This window comes from Diprion similis, chromosome 6 (assembly GCF_021155765.1).
Source record: "Diprion similis isolate iyDipSimi1 chromosome 6, iyDipSimi1.1, whole genome shotgun sequence".
Classification (NCBI taxonomy): Eukaryota; Metazoa; Arthropoda; class Insecta; order Hymenoptera; family Diprionidae; genus Diprion; species Diprion similis.
Window position 1 is genome coordinate 17550785 of NC_060110.1, and position 24431 is coordinate 17575215.

A 24431-nucleotide genomic window follows, 5' to 3' on the forward strand; every position below is an offset into this window, starting at 1 on the left:
TCGCGGTTAAACAAATAGAAAAAAACCCTACGATCATTTAGGCGGAACACGCTACTCACACGTGCAAGCATAATTTTATAGAAGTCATCAATTTCAGCATCAGTGCTGTAGAATTTGCACTCATAGATGGTAACAATGTTTCCTTAAAAGTAATAGGAAGCTGGTTACAAGGGGTCTTGGAATGCAATAGAGGTGTGTCCACACATACTTATATTCACCGAAGCAATAGTGAATTGCTTATAACGTAAAGAAATATCCCGAAGCTTCGAGAGGCAACAGCTCTCGGATAAAGAAACCTGCTGCTGCAGTATCGAAGGCTTCTTTCCTGCAGAGGCGGTACTGCAATGCATCCAAGGCGATTGCATTTTAACCATCAATAAACGCTGGACAAGAATGACGCTCAGGATCAACGAAAAAAAAATGCGCCATGACGTAGTAAGGCGGTTTGACCGCCGTCTCTTCGGCGTCGTACCTGCAGCCGACGACTCGTCGACGTGACATAACCGCAGGGCTATATATGTACAAGGCGACATAATCGTCGGCTGCATGTATCGTCCATTGTCCGGAGGGCCGAGCCTTTGTGGGTACGTCTCGTTCTGTGCGTAGAATATGCGTGGGAGGCATAACTGCATATCTGCAACGTGACCTGACGGTCCCAGTCGGACGTGCAAGGGTTCTTGGTATCGGCCACTGAACGACAATGAAAATACCAATATGGCCGTCACGGAACCCGGCACACGCGGGGCGTCATGGGTCGGAGGAGCGATTCTTCGGCACGCTCTGTTGATCGTGAAATTCTTTGCTGCCCACCAAGAGTTTCTTTACAATGTCCTTTTGCCCCGTTCTTTTACAAATCCCGGTTCGTCAGCAACTAACGATCACGTCCTTTCCTACGATTTTTCTTCACGGATTTCTGCCGGCTTGTGATGGTAGCCTTTAATTAATTAAGAGCGTCTCGAATCGCTGGAACTGAGAAAAACACTTTTATGTAGCTAGAAGCATCTGCAGTTTTTATAGATTAGTAATCTCGTCGCGGTGCTCAACACCGGCTTTTATGCATGTTGGGTTTGAATTACATTTTTGCGGTTCCACATGGCTGCTCGTTTGCTTGCAAGGCAACTGTTTTCAGATGCTTCACAACATCCGAATATCCAAGTCAGATCAAATCTTTATAATGAATCTAACATTCAGAAACAGAATTCATTCCTCGATGACTTGGACCTGTTCGCTAATACATCCTAATTATAATCGTAGCGCAATCATTTCAGTGTTATTTCCACTAAATGGGTTGTTTATTGGTCTTGAAATAGCTGCTAGATTCGTCGAAATTCTAATTAGGTTTGCTGAAAAAAAAATATGAATAATATCCAAACCAAATACAAGTCAATAACTGTAAAAATGGATTTTCACTTACGCTTATGGAGTCTAGTTATAATAAGATTCCCATATTATTAAAAGTGAAATTGAATTCACAGGTCATCCTTTTTTTATTCCTCGATTGCAAGGAATCTAATATTAAAAATCTATCTTTCACCCAAAAGTTGAACATCAAAGTGGAATAGAAGTGCTTAGCGGGTAATTAATACTCGATGACGATATTTTTCTTTTTCTTTTATCAATCATCATCAGTAATTTCAATTTGACGCGTATCTACCAATCACCAGTCCTACGCAAAGATCAGTTATTGCTTTACTGTACTCGGTTTCCGTTCATTGTTTGTTCCATCCACCACAAAGCTTTCATAGAATAAAAATCATGCGCTGTTCATCATGCACTGTTCTCTTCTCCGCTTGTCTTTATCTCTACAGGCAACAAACAATATACAAGATTTTTTCCAATGCTTTTTACAACACAAAGAAAGAATATCGTTACGTTCGGTTAATAAACGCAGAAGTTGACGTCGAGTATAGAAGAATATTATCGTTACGCCAATTTGTCGCGTTTCTCCAGCCGTGCCTAAGTAGTGCTGGTCTGAAAACGACAGGGAAAAAAGGATTATGAAAAAAGTGGACCATTGAAAATGAGTATAAGCTTGTGGAAAGTGGCGTATTTATACAAACATGCGTACAACAGCATACGGCCGGTCACGCACGGTTTAAGTCTTCGTAACTGGGCCTTTGCCGCGAAGACTGGGAGGACTGTAAGAGAAATGCGCGTAAATGCGAAGAATGGTTTGCAATTTAATCGTCCGCGAGGCAACTGGGTCACGTCGAACAGGTGTTGTAATGCCCGACGTTGTCCGTCGTCCGACTCGCGATGTACGATCTTAACGGCGTCGACGTCATCTTGGTTATTTGAAATTCCGATTTGGCAATAAAGAAAATCGACAAGTCGGTGGCCGAGGGCCTGACTAGTGGCGATACACTCCATCCATTCGCCTTCCACCTTCGATCACTTTCGTTCGACGCTTCCGAAGAGCCGCAGTCAATCTTGAAGAGTGTGACAGCAAAATCCGGAAATTTGAATGAGAGAAATTTCACCGCTCTTACCACTGCGCCCTGGAGTTGGACTCCGAGTGATTTCGCGTGATCATACTTAAGGCAAAGGATAAATCCGTGAGAAAATACCATCTGCATCCTGAAGCCGGACGCAAGTCACGGTCCCTGAATCGTCCACTGATTGTCCAGTCATCGATTCGAAGTCAAGTCACGATGCTCCGAAGTATAACCATCGGATCCAATCCTTATTTTTCAATTTCATCCGTACCTCGGGGCACTCGAGACTTTGGTCAAGGTGAACCGGAACCCCTCCTTCATCCTGCCGACAGTATCTCTCCTCGCAGCCTCTTCAATCTTGGACACATTATACCTACATCATAGACTTCCGCAGATACTCCGAGCACAGCTCGACTTTGCCATATTATACGCAGCAGGAGCGTGCAGATCCGCTTTTTTGAAAGATAAATTCAAGGCTGCACGAGCACTCGTCTAATCGCGTCGTCGTGGTCAAGAAGAAACGTGTACAAAAAGAAATAACTGGCGTTGGTATAGCTGGAGACGTCAGGACTTCGTTAAAGTCTATGCGGCACGTTTGATGACCATAACTCAGGTGCGATCAGGCGATGGGGTTAAGTTATGCAAGAGGCTCCTTGAATACATAACGCATACTCGGTAAGGTCAAACTTAGTGACATTTGAAAGACAGCTTTCACCTATGTCGCACTTACTTTCTTCCTATTTTCGATTTGCTGGAGAGCAGGGCGCGGTCCGATCGCGCACCGTACGTGTGCAATGTTCACCGATACCATCGAGAATATCTCATGTGGTCTGTGCCTACATTGGTGCAGACACATATACTATGTGTGAACCTATATGTGCGACACATGATTATATGAATAGGCGAGAGTCAGCCAGGGTTGACGGGGCAACGTGAACTCTCAGAATTCCGCCTCTATTCAAATGTCTCTGCAAACTCGCGAGCAATGGTTCCTTCATGCTCTTCTTCAGTTATCGCCCATTTTCACCATTGGTACGTGCCTCTAACTGAAGCAGCAATACGCGAGTTTGGTCCGTCGTCTCGTTTCATTTTTTCAACACATATTAACATGCTTATTTACACCTGCGTTGTGCCTACCAGATGTATAATGTGAATTTATGAATACTAAAGTCTTTCTTATACGTGGGTTGTTTCAGGTTTTCACTTTCTCTGTCTTTCTGACTCTTGATCTCGTTCGTCAACTTGCTGGTTCTGCTTATTGGTCCGTCGATCGTTGACCGTGACACAAATCTACCTCCGTGTATATTCATTAAGTTATAAATTTTTCTTCACTCGTTTTTTTTATCGGTCTACGCCCTGTTTTTAATGACACAATGTATAGGTGAGCATATAATGAGTATGAAATAAGCACATGGTACCAACGATTCAATTATTCTCATTAGGCCATGCACGAAAAAAGATTTTACATTCAAAGCACCTCTTGAAGCTGGTGCTTCAGGCTCTAATTCTAAGATCTATCGGGTATTAGACATGGGCAATTAGTCAATTAGCTACTGAATAAATTTGTTCTAAAGAAAGTTGAACGCTAGGAGTACATTTTATGAGAAGATTGTAGTTTAAATTAGCTTTCAGATGTAACTTGATCCAGGATCGTATTCCATACCGACGTTAATGGCGTTAAAGAATATCAGATATTTAAAAGGACTGTCTTCTATATGATTAAGCTTTGCCAGGAGGCTCAAGAATTTTGTCTTCTGAAACGAGAATTTTCAGCTAGTCTATATTTAGCGGACTTGGCATAGCTACCGGTTCGCGAAATCCAGTGTTGGCGACTAATGCTTGGCCGTTCAAGGTCGACCAGAGGTCTGTGAACGATATTGCAGGACGCTTCGTGACTAAGGAAAATTTATTATACTTAAATTGGAATCAATTTTCTAACATTTGATAGCTCAGTATCCTTAACGCAACTAAATCGGTTCAAAGTTCACGTGTTGAGCCGCAGGCCTCTTTTACAAAACTCGCCTCATAATCCAACGCACGGTAATAAATAGTGTTGCAATTTTAACGACTGCATTAATGCTAGGAGCAAATGACGCCCCGCACATTTGTCTCGCGCATTTCCACATCTTCGATTTCAAACATTGCAATCATTTTTACTTTTATTTTTATTTTCTATCATCATCGGTCTGACATTTTCAAGAAACTTTAGAGTATCTGATACGAATATAACTTTAATCACAAACCTAGTTTTATTCACGCAATTTACAATCCTCTTTCGAAATGTAACTGCATATTTAATTATAACTCTATAACAGTCGAATGAAGTCGACGTAAAACGACTGTTGCAAAACATGCAAACCTTTGAAAATTGAAATTCCAAATGGCATGATTACGAGTAGCATACTCGAGGCGAAAGGGGGAAGAAACGTGAATAAAAAACCTTTGGTCCACCGCTCAGGTAGGAATCTGCATGCCTACAGTTAACGCAGCCAAGATTGATCGATGTCACGTATAGAGACACGTGATCAGACCCTGACTTACGTACGGTGGATAAACTTGAATATATCCGCATAAGGGGCGTTCCGGTAGTTGATCTTCGAGTCGCAAGCACCTAAAAACTGACTCTCCTAGATGCCCCGGGACTAACCGTGAACGGAATCCTTGAAACACTTTCAAAGGATAGTAACATTTTTCATTACCACGAAGGATAACCGTATCGTATATTATTGTATTATACATAATATATTCAACGCGAAATCCTTCGAACAGTTCCGTTACGGATTAAATACGAAACATGCTTTTCGTATCCATTCGTCGAGACTTCGGAAAGAGTAGGGGTATAAGAATTCGTTCCTCGAATTGTATGAGAAATCAAAAATGACGAAAACAACTTAGCATGCTTTCGAAATCCTCTTAAATGCCGCAACATTTCCCTTCATATCCCATAGACTGGCACTCTCAATTAGAGGCTATAAAATCTTGTTCCAACGTCTCTTTGGTCCGCTTTTAAAATGGAAATTTGCTACACCGGAGTTGATAATTTTCCAAACCGAGACATCGAGCGACTCGACTATCGCTTCTTCGGATCAGCATAAATTAGGTCGGAGAGACTTGATGCGAACGGCTAATGGTGTGGAACCTCTGGACCTTCGGTGCAGTCCCAAAAGGCCGTGTCTTTTCGAGGACCCACCGATGTCTCGTTTCGAAGGTACGACCTGCAGCTCCTCGGCGAGATCTCGTTCGGAACCCAGACACTTGACACTCCTGTAGCCGCGGTTGTGTGCGCGTATTAAAATCTAGGGTGCAGCCTCGCGGAGTGGTTCGCCTTGGAGAACAGATGCCGCATTCCAAGACATTTGCACGGTTCTCTCCTCGCGACGACGGGTTCTCCATTACCCACCTTCGGTGGCTGATGTGTGAACTTAAAAGCAGGGAATACACACCAGCAAGGTGTTCTCTCCCGCGATGTACCGTTCCTCCAAGAACGTCCGCATGTCTATGACGGGAAATTATACAACGTATATACCGTTACTGTACTTACATGCAAATCAGCATGTTGCCTGAACTCTGTTGCACGCGCCGGCGATTGACCAGTTCATGTTTTTAGAGCATTGCCACCTCGTCGTCGTCAATCCATGAATCGTTAAGCCGTTTGACGCCTCGCAGTAAATGACAATCAGTACGAAAGAACTTTTTTTTAAGATTCTAAATCCGTTTTACTCACCTTTCGATCACTCGTTAGCTATACACTCTGCGATTATTCGTATAATGCAATATTTTCCGCAGGCAAAGAACCTGACTCCGAAACTCGCTTCTGGAGATTCTTTAACCTGCTAAAATTTAGTAAATCTCGTAAATTTGTAGGACATTTATTCAAAATTATGGTGCGTAACAATGATCGAAAATAAATTTCAGGATGAACACCGCAATTCTTGATAAAAAATTGTTTTAGAACAATGAGAAAAAAAAATTTGTCACGATTTTTAGTTTGTAATTATTATGAGGTTGAAAATTCATATCAACATTTTTTTTTTTTTTCTACCAATCAGAAATTTTTAAGGTAATTAATTCCATCATTTTTTATTCAGAAAAAGAATCTCTCCGAGTTGCTATGTTGAATTAAGAGTACCAGAGAAGTTATCCACCGATTTCTTTGAAACGATTTTCCCCTTCTAGTTAATTTGAATATAATTTTCGTGTCGAAATAATTTCACTTTCTCAATTAACTCAAATGATTCTCACACCTAAACGATTATACGGCCAGTTTAATTCAACTCGACGTCGTCAAATGACAAAGTACTCGTCAAAGGTTGGATTATTTTTAGCAATAATCACAGGACCCATTATATGATCGATGGAAAGTTTCAAAATCGATCGTCAGAGGAGGTGACTTAAACATTTGATCTTATCAGTTAAATCACTGGATGTGTTGATTTCTGTAATTTCCAGGACTTTCAAGGTTCTCGATTAGACCAAGAAATATGTGCTAAAACTTCTTGTACGTAAACAGTTTTAGAAAAATCTCTAATTCTCGGTACATGCAATAAAGTTTCTAAAAGGAAACACCTTCCGTCCTGCTTTCATATTCCAATTAAATATCCAATCAACTCAAAATCATCGCGTGGAATAATCGAGTCAAAGGTTCCGGTACTAGATTAACGTATGATCTCGAGATTTGATTGCCTGCAAACTCTTATACGAGATTTTCACCTTTGAAATACAAAATGCCTGTATAATTAGGTGTGCGGATGAAAAGTTCCATGAATATCGTCAGATAGTATGTCGAAAAGTAATTGATCCCTATTTTTTCTCTTTTTAATTCAATATTTATTAACAAAGACATAGCAAGTTGAATTCCGCGTGGCGTCATAATGTTACACATTTTTCACGCTGCAGTATATCTATACCTAAGCAGATCGTGACGTCACGCGTCAATTTCAAACTACTGTATCTTTGTTAGGGAACCTTGAATTGAAAAAAGAAAAAACAAGTATCAATTATTTTTCGACATTCTATCTGACGATACTAATGGAATTTTTCATTTGCACACCTGATTTTATGCGAAGAGACAACAGCATCTCAAACAGAAATTAATTCCGATTAATCGTCACCGGGAATAACATTTCTTATCGTGATTCGGCTAATACTTGTCAACTACCTATGCAAAACGTGTCAAATTTCCGGTTCTTTAATGGAATTCTACTGGAATTCCGGTTGCATAAAAATCCCTGACCTTTTCTAGGATTTCCAGTCTTCAGATAAACCACATTCGCATACGTATTACTACCGGGTGATGTTTAAGCATTAGCTATTCCTTAGCAGGTTTGATTTATGTCAAGCGCGAGTGATTTTTACCGAGTATACAAGACTCGCGAGGTATTGATTCAAGGAAATGTCAACGAATATTACATAATTCGTGAAATTTATCATCGTTTTGAAAACCGGCGTTACGCTGACCGTGCCAGTAGCAAGTTTCGTAATTTACGCTTGCAAAAATTATCACACCGGCGATAATTATAATTTCTGCAGTGGAGGCAGTAAACGGAGAAAGGCAATGAAGTGTGTTTGTCTATCTAAATAAATGCAATGTGTCCACGTGCTTCGCTTACCACAAGTAAATAGAAACACTTTCGATTCTGTGACGGACATAACTGCACCCGGCGGTCATCACACTGAATCAGCGTGATCGTAACGATCGGTTACAATCCTTGCTACAATCCCCGTATCGAAACTGAAGGTTAGTCGGAAATTGTTTAAATTGTCCACCGAGACGTAATCCTCGGGTGAAAAAACCACCCGTAACAATTAAGGCACGGTAACAATTCACGGCTAATTCATTCAAAACGGTTGTAGAAATACATTCGGCCAGGTAGAACGTAAAAATCGTTAAATAATCGCGACACTGAGTCAAAATCATTTACGTTCGGACTCGCGACGCTTATATAGATACTAGAATTAATTATTAACACAATCTCAGAAGATGCGAGCTGCCTTTCTCAACATTTTAATAACATTCTACGACTACGTAATAATTGCTCTTTAAACACGGGTGAGCGTAAGATGGATAGGTGAGGGGGCTTCGCGGCGTTTCAGCCGCATGATATTTCCCCCGTTGCAAACCGTCGCCAGGCACGAATACCCCGACTTCCCGGGCTTCGAAAGATTTTCGCAATATCTATCTGTCGTATGTACGATGCATGCACATATAGATCTGCACGAGTATGAGTTATGGCATACGGCAGACGAAGCTCGATCGGAATCGTTGCGATTCGAGGCGTTCGCCTTCGCGTGTGATAAAATCGCGTCCGAAACGATCGGAAGAAATTGAAACGGATCCGAAAATTCATTCGGTATGCGTGAACGCGCCATGCAGCTGAAATATATCGGTCAGTTTCTAACTCCGTCATCCCGCTCTTTCCCACCTCTCTTCGGAAGGCAGGCAAACTCTCTGGCCTGGGACGTCCTCCGAAATCGAAAAACCTGTTTGGTATTTCGATCGTCGGTTCATGACGCTGTAGTCACGGTGGTACACTTTCTACAACTCGCTACGCGGCGCTTCGCCATGTTGGTACTCGTGAACGTTCGAAAGGTCGAGGCTATATCGACGGACTTGGAGGCGGTATAATGAAGAATGAATTTTTCATCACTTAAATCCCAGAAAAATTACGCGGCTAAAAAATCGGATCACCATTATCGACCTTACCCTGAATATCAAACCTTCGATGACGACTGAGGCATGTAATCTTTTTCTACAGACGTATCCCCTGCAGACTTTGCCTTGCTCTCATTTATTGCCATTAGACAGGAGCTACCGATGATCGAGTCATTCCAGCACCGTAAGACAGAAAGTTACACAAATTCTCCAATTCAAATGAACGTCTGATTTTGAGTGAAAAAAATGAAAAAACAATAGAAGTCTGTAAAGATCGCGGATATATCGAGAATAGAAGTGACACTGCTGATATTCTCAGTCAACACGAAAATCCCGTGGCAGCAATTTTCATTTTGTATGCATAAGAGCGCCTCTTCAGCCTCGGTGTAAGCCTAGCCGAAGAGTAGGAGCGGGTACGATCGGAGCCTCGGCGTGAATAGAGTAAGAAAAGGAGATGGCACCATCGTGAGGTGTCAACAACCTTGCTGAATAAAGCTCGATTATACGTAGGTACATAAGACTGATATAAGGAGCGGGATGCTGGAGGCGTTCTGCGTCTTCACTTTCACTACTGCATCTCGGAGATGATATCCGAGGCTGACGCTCCGCCCACGATGCACCCTGCACTCTGCGTCCTGCAGCCCCCAGAGTCGTCGACATCGAGGCAAAGATGGATGCGTGCAACGGCACGATTCGCACATGCATGCAACAATCCGAGATTGTGCAACCGGCACCGAGAAAATACACGTTTCGCGGCACGCGTCGTACGTCTGACGCGCATATTCACGCTTCGAAATATTAATCAGGATTTACCGGCGCAGCTAGCTCGACGAACGGCGCAATCGTACCGTTATCCGGAAGTCGGTTGTACCGACTCTCTGCACCATTGCAACGCGGCAACGCTACCGTTGTCGTATCCTACGGTGGCCAAAGAAAATCCAAGAAGAGCCCACCGCGGTACGTGACTCACGGAACAAAGGGACGTTCTTTTGATTGTTCTTTGCCCGGCGCGTGACTTCGAGGGTTCTCCTTCATTCCCCCACATGGCGACTTCCCAACCTCACATTGGAATGATCCTATAGTATATACAAAAAAGGACCGGCATACACTGAATCGACGATGGGTCAAAATATCAACGCGTTAAAAACGATCTTTCTCTTTTCTACGATTCATCTGCGCGTGTAACGCGCTTCTGTGACGCAATTGAGACATAACTTCAGCGAAGGAAAAAAAAATATACGTAGTATGACATAAAGTTACTCGGTAACGAATTTCGTATCTGTAATTGTCGGAAATCTTGATCACGTTCTTTTTTCTCCACTTCTTTTTTTTATTCCTCTTTTTTCACTTCAGAAATTGCGTAAGCGAAAGGAATCGTTCGAATAAACTATGTATATGCATTAAGCGAACCTCAAAACTGAGCGGTACATTGACGATGAGTTCTGGATATTCGTGATTACCTGTTGAATCCGTTTCGAACCTCAACGTTCTCTTGCATTAGTTTTAGGATGCTTGTGGGTCTCCTCTTGTTTGACAATCGGGAAGCCAGAGTCCAGAACTCTTGAGTTCAATCCATTCGTTTGACAAGGAAATTTTGTTCACACTGAATATCGCCGTTTTTGCGGTGAACGGTGCCAACTTCGTGTCCAATTGAAATTCGTGTATGCGTATGTAACGAAGAAAAAAGTAAAAAATTACGACACAGGTATAATCAATCATGCGCTATATGAAAAATGAAGCCAAAAACCAATTGAACCCATTATCTAAGTTCTTTTTTACCGTTGCCCGTATGTTATGCGAAGCATATTATTATATAGCAATTCAATGTCCGTAAAACGTTACTTGTTTCCAATCTTCTGAACCACGTATATGAGTCGAGCTGTATAAGCACGTGGAAGTACTTATAGTGTAAACTTAACTTCCTTGTGCGTAAGATATTCATTAATTTTTTCACGAAAATAGGTCCACATTTTTTGAGGATATGGATTCGAAATCACGCATTTCGTAAAATGTTTCCACACATTGGCAATCATCTTCGTTCAATCGGACACAATCTTTGACTTCCCACGATTTTGGTATAATATATAATACTTATTTATTTCCAGGTAGTTTTAAACTATGAACAGTTCATCTGCAGAACTTCTATACCCGCTGAAACAGCTCCGTTGAAGGTAGAGTCCTTCAAGGTCTCTCTGCACGGATTTCTCCTTTCGCTGAAGATTCAACCGATTCAACCTTTCGTCGAATGTTCCTCTCGCGGCTACCGTATCGTGCAGACAAGTACGTTGCAGTAATTGAGTGATCTCGTATCTTTAACTGTACATCAGCAAAAACCAAAGTAGGTACTATGAAGTAATCGGCGCTGCGGGTTTTTGATGTTTCACACCATGAACATCGTAGATATGGTACCATGTATATTGCCCAGAGTAGAACGATCACGTTTAACGTACATAACGACTTACGGTCACACTACCGTTTGATTTTCAATTTGAATAAGCATAACCTTCAAAACCATCGTCTAACGCAGTGCAGATTATACATATACGTAGTTGAAACAGAGGAATAGATTCTTTGCGCGTTGCGGAAGGCCGGCATGAATATTTATTCGAATGAAATTCGATTTACTAGAGCATGCCGCCTCGGGGCGGGAGCCTGGAGCTGAGTCAGTCGATGACTGTGGTCGGGATGGCCTTCGTCTTTTCGAGTCCTGTTTTACGTTTTTGCATGCCGACTTTATGCCCACCATATAATGTATAATATCATCTAGGTACTCCTACCTCCCGAAATTAAAACGAACCGGAGTCTGCGAGATCGATGGAAATACTTTTCTACGTACCTTTATCTTGAGAAGAGATCCGAACGAGTTCAGCAGCTCCTCCGCAATAATTAGATAGTCCAGTGTCTTCAGCGTCTTATCAAAGGCTGGAAACTAACAAGGCGAACCAAAAGCGCATTATCCAGGAATAAGTAATTTAGGAAAGCCAGCTGAAAACTTGGACAGCTGTGAAAGGCTCCATGCACACGTGCTAGATCGCTTCGAGGGACACATATATAAGCCCCTCGAATAATCAAGTTATTGTGAAACGGACTTGAGTCTCCCTAAAACCACGGAACCGTGTCCTGCAGCAATTATTGTACTCCATGTCATTCGGACCACCTTTACAGCCCGGAGCTATGTGCAAGCGGGTTTGAGGTTTTACTTTTATTTTTCTATACTTCGCAGGCCCAAAGTGGCCTACCCGCCCATATCGAAGCCCGAGGCCGGTTCAAGATCAGGTCCCTTGAGATGAAATGAAACAAGAATGAAAAGTCCTGCGGTCCTTAACGAGCGACCTTTAAATTCGTCTACCTAAACGTAGTGGTAGTTACTGCTACATTATAGCTTCCCCCAAATCCAGACTTTTCAATATTGTATATTTTCAGTCGGGCCCCTCTTTCAACAATTCCCAAGACAGCCCGAGAGAGGCTTATCGTTAGTCGTTTGGAGGGGGAGAGGCACGTGACCAATGACTTATATAAATGTGGGCACACACAGGGCGCCAACACAGTCTTTCGTGCAAGGGGCTGGTGACTAGCTAGTGATTTTTTTTTTGTATAAAAATAAAAAATAACAAGATTAAAAAACGTTTTCTTCGACCTAACTTTAACACATTCAAGAACACATCATGAGGTCGTACTTTGTGCTAGCGGCCATCCTTCTCGCCGGTACGTAGATTTAATTTGAATAAATTCGCGAATGCGCGTTCGAGGTTCAAATTTTACTGTACAGTGTAACCCAGTGCAGCGGCAAGTGTGTGACAAGGGTGCAGTAAATATGTATATATATATATATATATATTTATTCCTTGGATTCCGTACATTATTTTATTTCATCAATAAAATAATATTTACCGAATCCAAGGAATCGATGAAAAGAAAGAAAAAAGATGGATCAGAAAAGCGCGAGTTTATTTACAATCGAGAAACTTTACTTCTAGCATATCGCGGCTAATAGAGCATCACATAAAGTGTTTCACTCATTATCAATAGTTTCTTTAACGTCTGCATGGTTTCTCCGGACGCTGCATTTACCGGACTGAAAAACATCAGCCTTGTCGCAGTTTCGAAATTTTTTTTTAATCAAACTCTAAGTAAAAATGAACTACTCGCGATTGCCTCAGTCAATATTAGATGTAGCTACAAAATGAAGGATAAAAGGCGGGAGCAACCAGATCGGGCCCACATTTGGTCCCAATTTGAACCCCACTTTTGTATATAAAGAATATGAAAGCGAGCGTAAGTAACATACGCAGAGGTATTTTCGTTTTAAGACGGAGATATCGTACACATACATACTGCGCATTACATACTCACGCATGCAAGTGGTAAGGTATATGTATCCATATAGGTAAAAATATCTATGTGGGCATTTCTGAGTTGCGCACTGCGAGTGAACGGGATGCTGAGAGACCGCGATCGCGAACCGGGCCTTAGAGTGAAAGTGTCTGGCGAAAGTCTTTGTGCGGACAACCTTACGTAAGATATTTAGTTATTCATAAGGCCCGGCCTACTCGGAGTCGCGCGCATATATGCTCATTAGATAATAATTCGAGACAGAGAGAAAGAGAGAGAGAGAGAGAGACGCATTGCCACATATTTCATGCACGATTCTTCACCTAGTTTTTACGAGCCTCATGGACCGCGCATAATCAGGAATCACCATTGGCACGTTATGATAATTTACATTTGAAGCGACGGTACATGCATAATTCATCGAGCATGCAGAACCGTTCTTCGCAGTTTACTGATCCATCTTTAGCCGTGCAGTAACCGGCTGGTATAATTCACTGATCGAGCGGTAATTTTGTTATTATATTCCACGCGACTCTAGTCCGGGCAAGACGGAGAAAAAGGAAACCGGAGATCAAAATAGACGCCGTGTGTCCTGTTCGTTACGTAATATTGCGATCGATACGCTTTTCGTTTTATCTCTCGGTCCGCATATATGACCTCATAATCTATTGACAAAAAAAATCTTTCAGCCGTCTGCAGCGCTCAGGAGAACTTCAAATGTCCCGACGACTTCGGGTTCTACCCTCACCACATTTCCTGCGACAAGTACTGGAAGTGCGACAATGGAGTCGCGGAACTTAAGACCTGCGGCAACGGACTCGCCTTCGACGCGAGTGACAGCAAATTCTTGACCGAAAACTGCGACTATCTTCACAATGTAAAGTGCGAAGAGAGGACGCAGCTTGAACCGGCCATCAGCGCCCCGCACTGCTCACGCCTTTACGGAATCTTCGGCGATGACGACAAATGCGACGTATTCTGGAACTGTTGGAACGGTGAAGCTTCCCGCTACCAGTGCAGCCCTGGACTCGCCTACGACCGTGAAGCCCGTGTCTGCATGTGGGCCGACCAGGTCCCCGAGTGCAGGAACGACGGTACAATTTTGCTAGACACGTTTCGACGACAATTTTTAACGAATCTGATATTTTTTGCTCTTTTATATACTTCGTCCACGGTATGGTCGATTGGATCCAATCAACAGTCCTGAGACATTCGCAAAACGGTACAATCAGAATATAGATAGAGAAGTGCAAAAACTTGGAGAACAGAATGTGGTACCGGAAATTCTGTATTTCTGTGATTTTTCGTCAATAGATGCAAAACAGAGCTCGAACCGTTCTAAAAACGGTATTTCAATAATATCGATTTAACAGAAGATGAATTTAAATTTTCCTCGAAGAAAAAATTTGTTTATAATATTTCCGTTTTTTATCTCGTAAGTCGTAACGTTTGCCAAAAATTAAGTCTTGATGAATCAGAAGGTTGAAAAAAGTACAGCCCACCATTTCGCCCGATCTTGAAAAGCGTGAGTTCGTTCGATACCGTGAATTTACCAAAAAACATCGAGTAGTACGATCCAATAACGCGGTCAGCCAGACGAGTAGAAAACGAAACAACGATTAGCCGCGCAGTAGCAAAATCTGATATGTTCAGCCGCGGTTGCAAGAAATGCTAGTCGGCCGGATGAGTGAAAACGCGCCTGTTAGTTGGAGTAGTAAAACCGTGTCTGTTCAGCCGCAGTCCGCGAATGATACGCAGTTAACGGCAGTAGTAAAACCGCGATTAGTCAGCCGCGAGTAAAAACGTCCAAAGTTCGCGTGGCATTCACTACTTTAATAATATGAGCGATGCCGTTGAAATGGCATTGACAAAATTCGAATGTCAGTCTACCGCCGACTCAAATCTCGCGGATTTGAACGGACTATTGATTGTGAGTCACAAAGACATGAACGAACATGACGAACATTGTGATTCAATATCCACTAATATTTTTTGCTCGTCAATTCCTGACGCTAAATGGAGTATTTTTCATCCGTTATTGCAGAAGTTGCCGGAGGATTCACCTGCCCAGCTGCCGGTGAAGTTAGCGGAGCTTCCGGAAGCTTCTCTAGACACGCTCATCCCGAAGACTGCAGAAAGTATTACATCTGCATGGAGGGTGTTGCCAGGGAATATGGTTGCCCCATTGGTACCGTATTCAAAATTGGTGACAGCGATGGCAGCGGCGCCTGCGAAGAACCCGAAGGTGTTCCCGGATGGTGAGCAATAAATTAAATTTCAGTTACCGCATACTGGTGATATTTTTGTCTTGAGGTATATTTGTGGTTTTGGGTACGAAGTTCTATGTTCTCCCTGGTAATTACTCTGTCCGTATTTGTATACTTGTTGTTGTTTGAACAGCGTCCATACCTTTTCAACTCTTACCTTATTCTTTCGATGTCTGTTTTCTCGCTCACACTTTTCGTTTCTTTTAAAGTTTATTCGACGACAAACTTGAGCATGAACAATTACCATGCCGATGAATGATACGCGGCTTTCCATGCACGTTTACTGTCTCTCAATAACCGTGCATCACAATAAGATGCTAAACAAGGCTCTCGACTGAATCTGAACCTATTGTCAATTCATATTGTGCCTGGGTTCGACTAAACACAATTGACTCAACATATGTAACTTTTTATTAACCGTTAATCTTGGAAGAATACCTCTGTCTGTGAGACGAAGAATCGAATTGCATGAAAGCGGAAAAATCTTCTACATACTTATAGAAAGAAAGATGGCCGCTGAAGAATTCGCTGTGTTAATTTTCGTACATACTTGGCACGTTTTTAAAAAGCATGCGAAGCTTAATCTCGATCTAACATCCCAGTTGATGCCCACGTATGTCCTTCATCCCCCGATTTCCGGTTCTGCTTCGCAGTGAGGATTACTACGGTGATTTGGACCTGAAGAGCATCAGAAAGAGCGAACTCTTGGCTGGAATCCAAAGCTCGGGTGAATCCCGAAACACCCCGAAGCCAAATCAGAGCAAACCCAGGCCCAACGCCTCCGTCCCCGCCAGGCCCTCTGCCCCCGTCACGGAATAAATTATTTGAACAAACACGAGTAAAAATATTAAATCGAGCAAAGAGTACACGAGAAAGAGTGGGGTCCAGCGATTAAATTATTACTACTGATATTTACAATTTGAATTTTGATTTCAAACAACACATTTCTGAACGGCGTTCTATTCTTTTTTTTATTTTTTTATCTTTCTATTTTTATTTCCTTGGGCCCGTGACATCCAATCTTTCTTTTTGTAATAAATAACATCGACAAAACTCTCAATTGATGTACCCTTGCAGCAACCGAACAAAAAAAACTCCCAAAAAAAAAAACCCTGAACCCCTGCTCACGTATTTTTAAATAAAAAGAAGAAAACACAAAATAAAAAAAATCTCAAAAATTAATCACCGTATTTTTCTTGTTTCGCTTCCATTACACGTTCACATAATCTCTCTATAATATACATTTTTTTATCCAATCTCCTCTCTGTTGACTGTTTCTTTTTTTTTGTTTTTTTGGTTGCATGTTACTAGTGATGTGGTGATGTGAAATGTGTGTAATACGTGTCTATTTATCCCGTTTGTGACTACATACCTACTTAAACAATATCTACTATCACTATTAAAACTTTTGATTTTAGGTGTTCTCGTAGTTCCTCAATGTCTTGGTTTTAGACGTTGTATATGCACGTTCTTCGATTTTACTAACGTGTCTGTAATTTTATCATTTGTCTGCGGATGTTTTTCTGAGCTAATATTCTGGCGATATTCCGGCATCGATAAAAAAAAAATCTGAGATTGTTATCATCATTAGCCAGAGATTGCTGATCAATTTTCTATTCCCTATTTAGAAATTTAAACAAGTCAAGGTAATATCAATAAATGGGTAGGTAGACGAATGAACCTCTATTATCATAGTACCATGACGCCATTATGAAAATACTCATAATTTCTTATTGCTTTCTCAGAAATCTTTCCGCTAAGGTAATATTTATGAATATCAACCATATTTATATTTAATTGCTAAATATTCGGGTAAATCGTGCATAGAACTAATACTATCAGATGTATCTGTAATAATTAGCTATTCAAACTCAGAAAAAGAAATTGATTAGAATGTTCTAAATTTCTGAATAAATTTCTTCAGTGAGGATTACTATGGGGAAGTCGATTTGAAGGCTCTGCGTAAGCTGGGATTCAGAAAATAGAACACAGTTCCAGCCAGCACTGATGAAGCTCAAGCAAATGCAAAAGAAGATAAAACCGTCTGTAACAGTACTGTTTTATTTAACCTCCATTTTATATAAACTGCATCTCTGGTCACGCTCTCTAGCTGTTGCAGCCTTCGCGCTGCAGTTCTCATGCATTTTTTGCCTTACTTTATGCAATATTATTATCATCATTATAGTTATTATTATTATTATTATTATTATTACGAAACTACTCCCAGAAAAATAATCATATTAATCGAATGGATGTTTATCTGTTCATGAACCTGACAGACAATTGATTTGTCGTGAAGTTCAATTTTTATTCAATTTGAATAACATTTAGTAACTAAAGTGAATGATTGATTGATGAATTTTATCCGACCGAATACATTTTTTAATAGGTACTGCATTAGATTACGAATTTTTTTCTGGGTGTAGATGTTGACATGTTGTAAATAAATTAAAAAAACGTAATGAAAAAAGAAAATGACTCGAAAAAACTTATTTATTCTCAAAGCATTTCGTTATTTAGTTATAGGACACTTTTTTGTCAAACAAAAATATCGTGTAATTTCGAAACCAAATTTTACATCGACATGAATATTCATCAACGGATCCATTCAATTCGCGTGGCACATTTCTCTTCCCCTAAAACCAATGTCTGCAACATGCCAAGTACACTATATCTATGAATAAAAATATGCGGAAATGGCGTGTACGACGTAAACAATCTTTACAAGTTTCTAGCAATGCGAATATTTTCGATAAACAGTGTTCAAACATTATTGCATGCATTGGTAGTTTGTGATTGGTAGACTTAGAGTGAACGAGTGGCACGAAATACTTCAACTCTCTCTGAAGACCGTCGCTAATAATTTTTTGCATAGAAAAAAAAAAACGAGTTGGCAAATTCTATGCATGCATGACTAACGTGCCTAGCGATCGTTCGTGAAAATTTCTTCAAATCGTCTCATAAATAATTGTAAAAGTAAATTTTATGCTAAAAAAAACGTCTTTTTAAACGTATAATGAAATTTCGGGACTGCACTGCTCGTAACATAAAGTAAGAATAAAATTTTTGGTACAGAAGCTAAAAGGTAAATATTATTGTGATGCTGATAATCGATGAGTTTTGTAATAATTAGGTTGTTTTTTTCTTTACCACAACTGAAACGCACCAATGTAATTTTATTACTATAAAGCAAACTTATTTTGTATGAAAATACATATTTAAAAACTTGAGCCCTTTCCCTATTGTCATCTGCATTATATTCGTATTTATACAATACAGTATTATTGTCGATATTCACACTTATTGGGAAGAAACAGATGGAACTGTACAGGGTTTTCGTTCAATAAAAACTCGTCTGATAATCGAATCTTCAATGATTTTTACAAAACCACAGTTACAGCGTATCAAAGAGTCTACAATATTGATAAAAATAATTTAATCTTCAATATTTTACTATTTTCTTGCGCTTCTTTTCTTCAATCGATCAATTGCAATATTTATTATATTCCTAACTATCATATAGATACAGTGCGACACGTTGTCCATTCCATACTTCTTCAAAGCTGATTCTCATCTACACAAATTCATTAAGGCCGATTGTTTGAAATATCTTGCGTTTATGTAAAAGGCTATATAATATGAAATGAGTAAACTCATGTGGCACCTGGAATCATTGGTATCATACAATGATACTTATCCTTGGATTTGCACGAATTGTCTATTTCATCGATATCGCTGACGCTAAATAAAAAAAAAAAACTCCCACTGAATGAAAACAAACTTGAGTTCTTAGTTCGAAGAACCTTTGTTTCATTTCAGAAATTATATTTTTTTCAAAGCTGGAAGCCACAGTGTTTTTGCACCACTCATACTCTTCCAAATAAGGACCAGATCCACTTTCACAGTTCCAAATGTTCAGTAATTGGTTTGATAATTGATATAATACTCGGATTTTGCATGGGTAATTACGAAGACCACGCTGTACTTAGTTTCGATTCTTTCTCGTTAGTTTATGTTTTTCATTACACGTACAAGATTCGCAGATGTCTCCGGTTTCCACAATTTTTTTATATGGGTGAATAAATATGAAGCGTTTCTAATTTTTCCGATATTTGTTTTTTGATATTGCCAGTCCAGAATCATCGTTTGAGCCCAGTTACCTAGAGATTCTGCACCGACATTAATCTCTTCATCCAAATAGTTTAATTTTTATCTAAATGCTACGAACTGCAAGTGGTCACTGCAAGACTGCCGCATTGGCAGCAATGCTAGGATTGTTCACAACCTCCCCAAGGCTTTCCAAAAGCTCCTTTCTATAATCGTCGAAGTCACCGTCGATTTCGTTGATTCGTTGATCTTCAATGACGTATAGGCAACAACTCGTTTCACGAATGAGTCGTTCATCGTGAGAAACTATGATCACACCACCCTTATATTCGTTCATAGCCTCGGCTAAAGCGTCAATTGATTCAATATCCAGATTATTGGTAGGTTCATCGAGAATAACAACATCAGGAGCATTAAGGCAGAGTTCCGCTAATGCAACACGCGCTTTCTGCCCACCGGAGAGATCTTTCATCTTTATTGTATGAGCGTGAGAACTTAACCCAAATGTTCCTAGTTGTTTCCTAGCTTTTTCATAAGGCAAATCGAAGAGTCTCATCAAGTATTCTGAAGGCGTTTCTTCGGCTGTCAAGTGCTCTCCAGAATGCTGATCAAATTTACCTATCCTCTAAAAAATGAGGAGTGGTTAGTGACAAGTTAAACCAGTTTCAACAAAAGAGTTCATGTTTCACATACCAAGCGATGATTTCTAATCAAGTCTCCTTGCTGCGGCTCTAGCTTTCCGGTCAAAAGTTTTAAAAAGGTTGACTTTCCCACACCGTTGGGGCCAACGATTGCTATCCGAGAACTCAAATCTATACCAAAATCTACTTCGATGAACAGCGGTTTCTGGCCGGCATAAGCGAACGTTACGTCTGAAATAAAATATTTGATGTAAAATAGATTCGTATTTACCACTCAACATAAATATCAATACAGGTATCAGAAAGATGAGTTTACTATGCAGTCCAAGGATAGGCGGCTGCAACGGCGGTGGATCTGGGAAGCTAAATTTGACTAGATACTCCCTAGGCCTCTGCAACAATTCTTGAGGTCCATTATCATCTTCTTGCTTCTGTATTTTCGATTTGTTTTTCTCCTGTTTCCTAGTTAAGGCTTCCTTCTGTTTTTTCTCAGCCTGTTTTTTACTAGATCCGGAAGATTTTAAATCTCTCAAACGTTTTTCTTGTTTTTCCCAGGCCTTAATCTGTTCTTTGCGCTTCTGAACGTACATTTTTTTGAACATACTATAATTTCCTTTATAGTAGTACAATTTCTGCTGATCCAAGTGTATAATGTCTGTGCATACATTGTCCAAGAAACTCTGGTCGTGAGATACTATTAATAAAGTTTTCTTCCAAGCCTGGAGATAATTGTCTAACCAAATAACAGCGTTCAAATCTAAATGGTTTGTCGGTTCATCAAGTAGCAACAGTGTCGGCTCTACAAAAAGAGCTCGAGCCAACGAAACACGCATTCGCCAACCACCAGAGAAATTTTTTGTTGCTCGATCTTGCATAGCACGACTAAACCCTAGACCAGCTAAGATTCTACGTGCTCGAGGTTCTGCTGAGTCAGCGCCAATTGCCTTAAGTTCGTCATAAACCTTAAAACAAAAGAAAAGAAAATGAGTTATCACCAAAAAGTTGAAATAAGTGCTAAGTTTGTATTTGTTAACTGTAGCACTTAACATTTGAAATAAATGGCAATGAAATATGTATAATACCTCCTGAAGACGATCCTGAACTTTGGTATCACCCCGTTCCGCTTGTTCCTCCAATTTTTTACATTCTCCCATCAATTCTGTGCGCTTTACATCAGCTTTCAAAACTTCCTCTACAGCCGGTGTATCATCTGCGACCACTTCTTGTTCACAGTAAAGAATATCTATATTTGGTGGTATGGCAAATGCTCTTTGCGCTATATGGCGAAGCAGTGTTGTCTTGCCATGTCTAAAAGCGAGAAGTTAGTTAAGAACAGCTGAAACTTCTTGCTTCAAATTCCGCATCTTCCAATCAGAAGCACTTACTTATGTATCGACATAAAATTTACTACAAAAATTGGAATCGTAGTTATTTGATCAATATGAAACACATTGGGCAAGATAGGCAAATATGTGCTTACCCATTAGGTCCGACAAGACCATATCTTCTTCCTTGAGCAATTAAGAGACTAGCATTGGTAAAAAGATCTTTTCCTTTGGCGGCGATACTGAAATTCTCAACTTTTATATCGACTGCATTATCTAGCTGCTGTTGGCCTCTGCTTTGATTTATACTCTGAGATACGGTAAAATTGGATTCTAACTCGCTGTGTCCTTGGCCACCTTTCTTTGTCATAAGTTCAACAGTCGCTTCATATTCTTGTTGTTTTTTCAATTTCTTTTTTTCCTTATGGGTCAATTTTACCACTGGTTTATCAACGGTCACTTCAGGTGGTTCGTCCACCACCTTCTCTTCTCCTTCATCTACTAGAAGTTCTGGCTTCTTGACATTCTTCTTGTTTTTCTTACCCTTTTGCACAATCTGAGCAGCATGTATCTTTTCATCATCCTCATCTGCATTTTCAGAACCTAGCTCATCGGATAAATCTTCCAACTCATTTTTGTCTTCTTCATCTTCAAAGTGCTCCTCTTTCTTAGCATTCTTTTTATTTTTTTTAGCCTTTCGCTTTGATTGGATGGAACTTGCTTTGCTAGTCGACTCCGCCTCTGATCCCTCATCGCTTAGTGGCGTGATTTCCTTAACTTCATCCCCTGAATTATCATCGTCAAAGAAATCCGATTTTTTATTCTTTTTGTTCTTCTTACCTTTTCGGGTTACCGGAGTGGCATAATTTTTTTCTACTTGTTCGTCATCCGAGTCTTTGACGGCTAATTCGGAAATCTCCGCTTCCTCAGCAGAGTTTTCATCGTCGAATAAGAGATCTTTTTTAACGTTCTTCTTATTCTTTTTGCCTTTTCGAACCAGCTGGGCAGCGTGAATTTTTTCATTTCGTTCCGCGTCCGAATCTTCAACGGCTAATTCGGAAATCTTTTCAACCTCATCTCCAGAATTCTCATCTTCAAAAAAGTTACCCTTCTTCGAATTTTTCTTATTTTTCTTACCCTTAGAAACCATCTGGGCAGCAGGCGTTTTTTGACCCGATTTTTGAACTGGCTCTTTCACACTCAATTCGGATATTTTTTCCGTTATCTGTCCCGCATCATCATTATCGTCAAAGTCTTCTCGTTTCCCACCCTTTTTATGCTTCTTACTTTTTGACACTTTCTGGGAAGTACTCATTTTCTTTATTGTAAAAGTCAGCTACGCAATCCTGCGACTATCCTAACCATAAATCCGAACCACAGACAACTAGATCCTCATGGTCACTTACCGCTCGGGGCGCAACTACCTAATTGAAGTTGTCGATGATGTGTAAATCGGTCAGTGGAATTTTTCAGTCTTGTCACACCCGAAAAGTAAAAGCAGTGCTGAAATTGCACTAGCCGATGTTAACTTTTGAAGCTAACTTCAATGTCCTTGTCTCTGGTTCGAATAGTGCTGCCACAAGCAGCGGTTGGCTTCCGAAACTTCACATTCACTATCTTTCTTGCATGCTTTTTGTACCCGGGTCTGGTAACAATTTGTCTAACACCTATTGTTATATCGTCGTCTTTGATGATCAAGGCACGCAAGTAAGCGAACACACAATCACGAGAGCCGTGAATAATACAAGAGAAAATTACAGATAAAAATAAAAAAAAAAAACACTTGTCGAAGCCAAGGAAATTGTATTGATTGTGACAAAAGAGTAACGTGAAACAATTAATCGCATGCAAAGTACTAGTGCAGTAAATATTGGCTTGGATTTGAAATTTTAGTTTTCAGTGGAAACAAGAAGAATAATCTGATACAGAAAAGAACAACTGCAACAAAAAGTAATACAGTCAGCGAAGTGACAATTACATCTAAATGAACTGACTCGGAGATGAAAACCCGATTGACTGAACAAATAGAGATACAATAAACAGAAATGTAGGTCCACAAAAAAAATATGTTGAACTCAACATAGGATTCAATTTAATATAGCCTTTAGACATATTAGTTTCATAGCACGAACAAAGTTGATCAATATCAATTTTTTACTAAGGATCATTAAATTAAATATTCCGTTCAATGGAGCTCTTTCATTTTCAGCGTACTTACTCTAAAACAGAAAATAAACCGATAAACACAAACAATATTTTCTTACACCTTTAAAATATTATATGAATACTTAAAACCTTGAATGAACGCTTGTACAAAATTCTTCACTTACTACACAGCCCGCGACTGTAGTCACCGCGCAGGCATAGCACGCTTCTTCTCAGAATCAAAAGGTATCAAATCAGCGCGCAAAAGACACAGTCAAACTTGAACATTTCATTATTCGTTACGAAATTGACTGAAGAACTAAAGGCTCAAAACATCAACAGTACTTTACTTTTTTATATTATACTGTATGCAAAATCGTCGTGCAAAAGGCACATCCGATACGCGTGATTAATCTACGCGCAAAGAGGAGCCACCGATTAATCTGTCGAAAAAACTTTGTTGCATTAGGACTTGTCAAACAATTCTGCAGAAACACAATCTACATCTACATCTTTTTGAATTCTAC

At 40.2% G+C, this 24431-nt stretch overlaps 2 protein-coding genes across 3 annotated transcripts; one reads left to right on the forward strand and one right to left on the reverse strand.

Annotated features, from left to right (window-relative positions):
- Positions 1-12633: 12633 nt before the first annotated feature.
- Positions 12634-17904, forward strand: LOC124406972 (protein obstructor-E). 2 transcript variants are annotated; one of them, XM_046882720.1, is made up of 4 exons: positions 12634-12792; positions 14109-14513; positions 15464-15677; positions 17611-17904. In XM_046882720.1, exons 1-4 carry the CDS (start codon positions 12753-12755, stop codon positions 17669-17671), a joined length of 720 nt encoding a protein of 239 aa, XP_046738676.1. In that variant the 5' UTR covers positions 12634-12752; the 3' UTR covers positions 17672-17904. The 2 variants fall into 2 exon arrangements, with proteins under 2 accessions (XP_046738676.1, XP_046738675.1); XM_046882719.1 differs by lacking the exon at positions 17611-17904 and adding an exon at positions 16340-16868 and having other exon boundaries at positions 12635-12792.
- Positions 17905-19892: 1988 nt separating this feature from the next.
- LOC124406789 (ATP-binding cassette sub-family F member 1) lies at positions 19893-23198 on the reverse strand. The gene is made up of 5 exons (XM_046882382.1): positions 21915-23198; positions 21517-21742; positions 20751-21396; positions 20487-20665; positions 19893-20418 (listed from the first exon to the last, which is right to left on the reverse strand). Exons 1-5 carry the CDS (start codon positions 23072-23074, stop codon positions 19924-19926), a joined length of 2706 nt encoding a protein of 901 aa, XP_046738338.1. The 5' UTR covers positions 23075-23198; the 3' UTR covers positions 19893-19923.
- Positions 23199-24431: the final 1233 nt, after the last annotated feature.

Coding starts and splice junctions, on each gene's coding strand:
- LOC124406789 (XM_046882382.1), bottom strand. CDS start 23,074: ATGAGTACTTCCCAGAAAGTGTCAAAAAGTAAGAAGCATAAAAAGGGT. Junction 21,397..21,516: donor TTCAGGATCGTCTTCAGGAG/GTATTATACATA, acceptor TTTTGTTTTAAG/GTTTATGACGAACTTAAGGC. Junction 20,419..20,486: donor TGATTAGAAATCATCGCTTG/GTATGTGAAACA, acceptor CTCATTTTTTAG/AGGATAGGTAAATTTGATCA.
- LOC124406972 (XM_046882719.1), top strand. CDS start 12,753: ATGAGGTCGTACTTTGTGCTAGCGGCCATCCTTCTCGCCG. Junction 12,793..14,108: donor AGCGGCCATCCTTCTCGCCG/GTACGTAGATTT, acceptor AAAATCTTTCAG/CCGTCTGCAGCGCTCAGGAG. Junction 15,678..16,339: donor CCCGAAGGTGTTCCCGGATG/GTGAGCAATAAA, acceptor TCTGCTTCGCAG/TGAGGATTACTACGGTGATT.